The sequence below is a fragment of the Fistularia commersonii genome, chromosome 19 (genome assembly GCF_037954325.1).
Source record: "Fistularia commersonii isolate RoL2024-O1a breed Wild chromosome 19, RoL_Fcom_v1.0, whole genome shotgun sequence".
Classification (NCBI taxonomy): domain Eukaryota; kingdom Metazoa; phylum Chordata; class Actinopteri; order Syngnathiformes; family Fistulariidae; genus Fistularia; species Fistularia commersonii.
In genome coordinates this window covers 3,210,705-3,218,635 of record NC_141302.1, presented here as the reverse complement: position 1 = coordinate 3,218,635, position 7,931 = coordinate 3,210,705, and the positions used below count along the sequence as shown (strand labels likewise).

The following is a 7,931-nucleotide window of genomic DNA, read 5'->3' as shown; positions in this document are numbered from 1 at the left end:
TCAGCGGCACGTGCACGACTCGGCCACCATGTCCCCGAGCTCCTTGTACTCCACCTTGTTCTTGTGCGCAACCAGCACGCTCATGGGCATGTACTTGTAGGGTACGCAGGACGGGGGGGGCACGTCCCCCACGCCGAGGTCGTTGATGACGGTCTGGATGATGGCGTGGTTCGGGGAGTGGTAGCCGTAGTGCAGCAGCCGCGGGCAGTCGCCTTGGCAGAAGCGCGGGTTGTACACGGGCGGGGCGATGAAGTAGTGGTCCCAGCCCAGCTCGCCGAAGGACAGGCGGAAGGAGTGGAGCTTGCAGCGGTTCTTGGGCGTGCCGGTCTTGCGCTTGTAGTTGGGGATGTCCGAGATAATGGACGAGGACGGGGAGGCGGAGGAGAAGGATGAGGACACCGTGGGGGCGTTCTTCAGGGCGTCCAGGGATGGGTCTTTGGCTTCGGAGGAGTTTTTCGAGCGCCGGTTGCGCCGTCTAGCAGAGGGGTGCCACTGACCAAACTGCTGCAGGACATCCACCCCCTCAGCCCCCAGCAGGTCACCCATCCAGTCCTTCACCTCCCGCTCCTCCTCCAGGTACAGCAGCAGCGCTGGCACCTCCAGGTGATGCTCCCCTCTATGTCTCTTCTTCCCCAGGAGGCCGGCCCACCATGACGAGGTCCCGCTGTCCGCCTCGGGCGCAGCGCACCAGTACTGGGCCGTGAAAGTCAAGTGTCCCGGAGGCCCCTTGTCCTCCCCCCGCTGGACGTGAGCGGTGATGTCCGTCTCCATCCACCGCTCGTGGGGCTCCATGGTGACGCGGCTCTCCTTGCCCAGCGAGGCGATCTGAGCGGTGCAGCGCGGATGGACACTGGCCCGGGTGCCGTTGGAACGCAGGTGGACGAAGGAGGCCCTTATCAGCTGTTCCGAGGGGAGGGTGTCCAGGTTGTACTGCACTGTGAAGGCGTAGCGGTGGTCTGGGCCGGCGGGCATGCACACAGAACACAAAAACCAGAGTCATTCACAAGTCATTAGTGGCGAGCCAACAGGAACTCGCCTCCTCCGACAACAAGCATATCACAAGTTGGGACCACACCGGTTCGGACTTCTGAAACGCCAGCTGTGGACTTTTTGGGTGTCGAGGCACTCGGAAATAGCCTCCTCTGGCAACAGGCATACCTGAAATGGTACGAGGTTCTACAATGCCGGTTTGCGGACTTTTACGGTGTCGAGGCACCAGGAACTTGCGTTTCCTCACAATAAGCATATCTGGACTGGTTCAGGGTTCTGGAACACAGTTGTGGACTTCTGGGCTGTCCAGGCACAAGGAACTGGTCTCCTCCAGCAACAAGCATATCTCAAGTAGGGACCACACCGGTTCGGACTTCTGAAATGCCAGCTGTGGACTTCTGGGGTGTCGAGGCACTCGGAAATAGCCTCCTCTGGCAACAGGCATACCTGAAATGGTACAACTTGCACTTCCCCACAATAAGCATATCTGGACTGGTTCAGGGTTCTGCAACACAGGTTGTGGACCTCTGGGGTGTCCAGGCACAAGGAACTGGTCTCCTCCAACAACAAGCATACCTGGAGTGGTTCAGGGTTGTGCTATGCTGGCAGTGGACTTCTGGCATGTTGAGGCACCAGGAATGCCTCCGACAACAATTATATCTGAAGGGGCTCAGGGTTCTGCAACACTGGTTGAGTTTCTTTTCAGGAATTACCTTCCTCCAGCAACAAGTGTATTTGGAGTGGTCTAGGGTTCTCCAATACCGGTTGCGGACTTCTACAGTGCTGAGACACCAGGAATTATCCCCCCCCAACAACATGTATATCTCTAGTGGGGCACAAACCTGGAGTTTTGCAATGCTAGCTGCGGACTTCTTGGGTGTCGAGGCACTACAAATTAGCCTCCTCTGGCAACTAGCATATATTAACTGGTTCAAAGTTCTGCAATGCAGGTTGTGGACTTTTATGATCCACAACAAGCATATCTGGAGCTCCAACAACAAGCATATCTGGACCGTGGAGCATATCTGGAATGATTCAGGGTTCTGCAACGGCGGCAGTGGACCTCTGAAGTGTCAAGGCACCAGGAATTAGACCCCTCCAACAAGTAGATCTAGAATACCTGGAATGGTTTAGAGTTCTGCAATGCAGGTTGTGGATTCCTGGGGTGTTGAGGCACCAGGAACTAGCCTCCTCCGACAAGAAGCATATGTGAAGTGGTTCAGGGTTCTGCAACACCAGCTGGGTTACTTTTCAGGAATTAAGCTCCTATAGCAACCAGGAGAGCTTCAGGGTTCATGAGAAGACCTGTTGCATTTGAACCACATGTGACCGACTGATCCGGGGAGTCCCAAACCCCCACCTTCTGGACCAGCTTTGAGGACACCAGTGTGTGTGTGTGTGTGTGTGGGTGTGTGTGTGTGTGTGTGTGTGTGTGTGTGGTATTTCGCTTGCTGTGCTTCACCTCCGGACGTGGGCAGGTATCGCACCGACGACGCCGACGGTCTGAGCAGGCGCACCGTGTTGGAGCCGAACTTCCGGTGCTGCCTCGGCGTGCCGTCGGGCCCGGCGGCGCTCCGGTACAAGCTCAGCATGAACTGCAGGTTCTGGTCCGCCTCCTGCTCGTCGGTAAGCGGCCGGTGATGCGCGCCTTTCTGACCCCGGCGGCCGCGCGTCGGCGCCGGGCGGCGGGGCTGGGCCTCGCCGCCGGCCGCGACCCCGGGACGACCGGAGCTCAAGAGGCGGAGGAGAAGGAGGAGGAAGAGGAAACCGCGGGCCGCTCTCATGGTTCTGGCGCTCGTTCTCTTAGACGGTGACCGTTTTGCGCATGGTCGATGGCGGGTGTTCCGGGCCCGCCTGACCGCGGGACCTGCCTGACGCACGGAAGGAAAGCCGCGGGAGGCGAGGCCGGCCACACTTAAGCCCTCGGCGGGGGGACAACCGCCAACCGGAGCGCGGGGCGCACACGTGACCGGCGCGTAAAAGGACGTCCAGGTGCGTAAAAGTACGTCAATGTGCGTAAAGGTGCGGAAAGACGCGCCAAGGCGCTTAAAAATACCTAATAATAATTAATAATAAGAATGATTCATCCATCTTCTGATGCTTATTCTGCACCCAGGAACCTTTCTCAGCTGGATTATAATTACAACAATAATAATAGTAATAATATCAATAATGATAATGAGAAGAAAATCTTAATCCATCAATCCATCTTCTGCCTCTTATTCTGCGCTCAGGGTCGCGGGGGATGCTGGAGCCTATCCCAGCTGGATAACAATAATAATGATATTAATAATAATAATAATAATAATAATAATATACATTTATTTATGAGATGACATGTGCTTTACTGATCCCATCCATCTATTCATCTTCTGCCGCTTATCCTGCGCTCATGGTCGCAGGGGATGACTTACAATCACACATATCCATATCCATATCTAATTCAAGCCAATGTAGTCAAGAGAAGGTGAGAATTTGTTCTCCTGGACGTCAAAATAAAAATGATGTTTTGAATACATTTAATAAAGAATCGATCGGTGAATTGAGAACTATGTATCTTATTTTACCTTCAAAATGAGGCAGTTTATTAATATAGTACTTTATACTATAAAAAAGACACATAAATAGAAGACACAAATGACAATAACAACAGTAAGGACAAAAAAGGATAACAGAATGTAAAAAATAACAACAACAAGGGAAAAATTGGAAAAGCAGGTTGAGAATGGAGTGACAACCACATAGATGACGGAATTAGGACATGACGTGTGAATAGCAACTCCCCAAGTTAAGAAGATACAATATGAAAATGAAGGTATAATATTGACGATAATGACTACATTTTGTGAAGATGATACTGAAACCACTGAGTGTATATTTTTCTCATGTGTGAAAGTACACTGTTTCTGGGCTGAAGTTAAAACATATCACCATATTCTCTCTCAAAAGGTTACGTATTATTAGGTTTACATTTAGAAACAAAGGACATGAACTCAGTGTCAATGGTATTTTATTACATTACATTACAGTCATTTGGCAGACGCTTTTATCCAAAGCGAATTTATGTTTAGCCATGTCCTTCATACAGAAAACCAGCATGTGAAAATGTCCCCCTCCAATTTTTTTTTATTAATAAAATTAATTTAATTTTGTTATTCCCTTAAATGTATTAAACTAAACACACGTGGTGCTCCAGTGGCAATTTTTTCCCCTTCTGAACTCCCTTGTGTAATTTAAATGTAACTGATGTATGCTTAGATTTAGCCATGTTTGCTTGTTCATGTTACATTAGTTCAATTAAGTTGATAAAAAAGGATTTAAAGGTTTGTAAAAGTAGATGAATGTGCGTTAAAGTATGTAATAATAATAATGATGATAGTAATATATTTCATTTAGGATGACATACAATAACCCATATCCATATCCAATGCTAATATAGTGCAAGGACCCAGAAGTATATCTTCATTTGTATATGTACAGGGACATACTTTTATATTTGTATTTTATTTCTGTTTTTTTTTTATTGATTTTTATATATTTTTCATCTTTTCTTTTCGCCGAGTGACAAAGTGGAAAAAAATAAAATAAAAGTGACAGTTGGTGTCAGAGTAAATAGTTAAAACCAGGACATAATTAGAACAAAGGTTATAGTCAATACTTTATCTTTTTTTTTTTTTCACCAAAAAACGCAACTGTGACAAAATAATTTTTCAAGTACTGTGCAGAAACTATAATGCAAAAAATTGACATTTCTACGCTTTTTGGGGGATTTTTTTTCGATGAATACCAAGGAGTTCAAAATTATATATTCATATTAAATATTATAAAAAATCAAACCAATATTGTCAAGGACAGTGAGGGTTCAGCAACAAATAAAAAAAAATTGCAAAATTTCTCCCTTTCATTGTTGTTTTTGAAAAAAATGATTAAATAACAAACTGTAAAAATATAACAGATGTAGGGTTTTTGTTGAACAGCAGTATCATGTTACAATTTTTTGTAACTTCGCCTGTGACTTACTAACTTTCCTGCTTTTGGAAAAACCCTTCTGAGCCAGAAGCAAAAGTATTGATCTCATCACACTCGCACTGATCCGATATTGATACTAGCTTGGTATCGATAATTTCGATTCTCGGATCGATCCGCCCAACACCTATGGGCGAGTCGGACGAAGTGGTGCGCACACTTTTTTTTTTTTTTTTAAATAAGAAACATTTATTTTATAAATAAAATAAGTATAAAAAGTAATGATCCGATCCTACGTCAAATCTCGACGTTAAAGGTGCTGAGCAGATCTGATTGGCCGCTCATCGCTGCCCCTAGTGGTCAGAGCCAGAATTACAAGTGATTACAAGGAATCCATATAATTTTGACGCCGGGTGATCACATGCAGTATCAGGTTGTGGATGACTTCATCATCTCCCCCCATTGAAAGGAGTCTCACCTCAGTCTTACTGTATCTCCTGATCATCTAACATGTGCTGACCTTCTGATGTACTCATTCCTGATCCTCTCCGTTCTCCCCTCCCCCAAAGAGAACCTCCATATATTCATCCCTGTTGCCTTTTCCTCTAGATTTCCTCTACATCCTACAGCACCTGGACACAGCAGGAACCTACGCTAGGATCCAGTTTGTAGATTTCAGCTCAACCTTTCATACAATTATCCCAGCTCTCTTACAGGACAAGCTCTCCTAGCTGAACATGCCGGACTCGATTGGCGGGGATGAGTCCGCCTACAGATGGGAGATCCACCACCTGGTGCAGTCAGAACAACTTGGAGCTGAATCCTCTCAAGGCTGTGGACTTCAAGAAGAACCCAGTCCCACCCTCTTCCATCATCATCCTGCTGTTTCCTGGGAACAATCATCTCCCAGGACCTCAAATGGAAGCTGAACATCAGGCTCCCTCACAAACAAAGCGCGACAGAGTCACCATAAACTAGAAGCGTCTAAAACCCTGGCAGTTTATTTGGAAAGCCTTTAGGATGAAGGGTCTACAAGGGAAGAAACTTTTTTTCCAGAAGATTTCGACAATAATTCACCGTGACCTGGATGGCTGAGAGCCTCCACAGACAACACAAGGAAAAGTCCATCCATCCATTTTCTACTCCAGCTGATCGCTGCTAAATACATACAGGTAACATCCACAAATACATACTGGAAATGCTTTTTTTCCCGAACACAGCTGATGAAAAAGATGCGCGCTAAAACCTTTAAAATCGTCTTCTTCGGCGTCAGAATTGAACAGCTTCAGAATATCACGGTAATTTCATTGGTCCGATGTGATGAAGCTTTTCAGCCCAAACAAAGTCCTAAAAGAAGTAGCGGCTTATAGTCCGGAATTGATATTAATTGCATGCTACCGAAGAATCATCTGCAACTTATCTTGAAAAATAGCTACAAATAAGTGAATGGATGATATTTCCCCCTCCTAAATGAGCTTAAAACGAGCAAAAACAATGAAAATTCACAGGATATTGAGTTAAAATAAAAGGTTTACATGGCAGTTCATCCCTTCGCAGCTGTGTTTCTGTTTGATGACCTTCATCGCCAAAAGTAACATTGTGAAAAAAAGCAGCGATTCTGACCGAAACAAAGTCCAGGATGAGCAGGGGTCGGGGAGAGACGCCCGGGCACGTCCGCCTTTTCCCCTTTTGTCTTTTATTTTCTGTCTCCCGTCCTTCTCGCTTCATGTGCACGGCGACAGACAGACGTGCACGTGCATTTAAAGTTGCAGTGCAGCGGGGCGGCATTCCACAACGGCGATTATCTTCAATCCCAATCATTTCAGTCTGCAGAGAGAGTGTGGGAAAAGCATGGAAGGGGGGGTGGGAGGTGGCGGCGGCGGCGGTGACGGGGTCGCTGGGTGACTTTTGAGGCGATAACTTTTATGAAAGTTACTGGTTTGAAGTAGATTTATTGGAGGCCCAATTAAGAGATGCGGTTTGGGGGTTATACATTTCTGTGATTCATATTCACATGGTCTTCAGCACAGACAGCAACTTCACTTGTGTATCATTGTTCCGGTGCTGATACGGAGTAAATACAGGATTATTTCCGGTGTTTCTTCATATTTCTGATTTATTCCTAAAACTGATCATTTTAGTGAAGAGGAAATGTAAGGCAGAGGTCCTTCTTTATATACTGCGTGTTATAAAGTTGACATTTAATGTGGAATGATTGGGTTTAAGTTGATGTTTGTATCCTTTTATTAATATTCCGGCTTCTTTGGCACACTTTAGGTGCAAAAACAGGCACTAAAAGAGAGGATGTGGAGTTTCCTGGGAAGTTACGTTTACCTCACTGTTTAAAACTAACCGATGGGACAGCTTGTTGTTTGCAGTAGCCCCGCCCCCTGTGGCTGTTCCTATTGGATACCCGTAACATGAGCTTTCACGTCATTGGTTCATTTACATATCAATCACGCTGTGTCGTTCGAATAGTGGGCGGGGCCTTGTACCTCGCCTGGGAAAAAGTTTTCCCCCGGATCGTTGCATCTGTATCAAGTTAGCGGAAACTACTAACAGGAAACGACATTCCGGCAAGATTAAAACACGACGATAGGGATTTATTCCTCATCTGAAGTGCGTTTTTAAGTCCCATTCAAGATCCTAAATCAACGGCATTCAGTCGTAGGCGGATTGGCGACGTAAAAGCTAAATAAAGCCTATTTTTCCCGGTGGGGTGAACGCTTGACCGGAAGTCCCACCCCGCCCATTCTCGGTAAATATCACCAGCTTGCCTAACAAGCCCAAACTTTTCTTCCTGCCCTCCCCCTCGCAGTGTTCTCTCTCTCTCTCTCTCTCTCTCTCTCTCTCTCTCTCTCTCTCTCCGTCCATCCATCCATCCACTCGTCGTCGTCGGTGATGGAGACGCGTCCGGCGAGCCGCCGGCGCCGCTAGATTCCGCCCCCCTCCCTCCCGGGGGAAGCGGCGAGGCG

General features: G+C 47.0%; 1 protein-coding gene across 1 annotated transcript; it reads right to left on the bottom strand.

Annotated features, from left to right (window-relative positions):
- bmp15 (bone morphogenetic protein 15) lies at positions 1–2,636 on the bottom strand. Its single transcript, XM_086165731.1, has 2 exons — positions 2,453–2,636; positions 1–956 (listed from the first exon to the last, which is right to left on the bottom strand). The coding sequence occupies exons 1-2, from the start codon at positions 2,580–2,582 to the stop codon at positions 1–3; spliced, it is 1,086 nt and encodes a 361-aa protein (XP_086021857.1). The 5' UTR covers positions 2,583–2,636.
- Between the last annotated feature and the right edge of the window lie 5,295 nt (positions 2,637–7,931).

Excerpts from the sequence above, each read along its gene's own strand:
- bmp15 (XM_086165731.1), bottom strand. The coding sequence starts at position 2,582 with ATGCTGAGCTTGTACCGGAGCGCCGCCGGGCCCGACGGCACGCCGAGG. Across the intron at positions 957-2,452 it reads ATACCTGCCCACGTCCGGAG|ACCACCGCTACGCCTTCACA; the intron begins GTGAAGCACAGC and ends CCGCCGGCCCAG.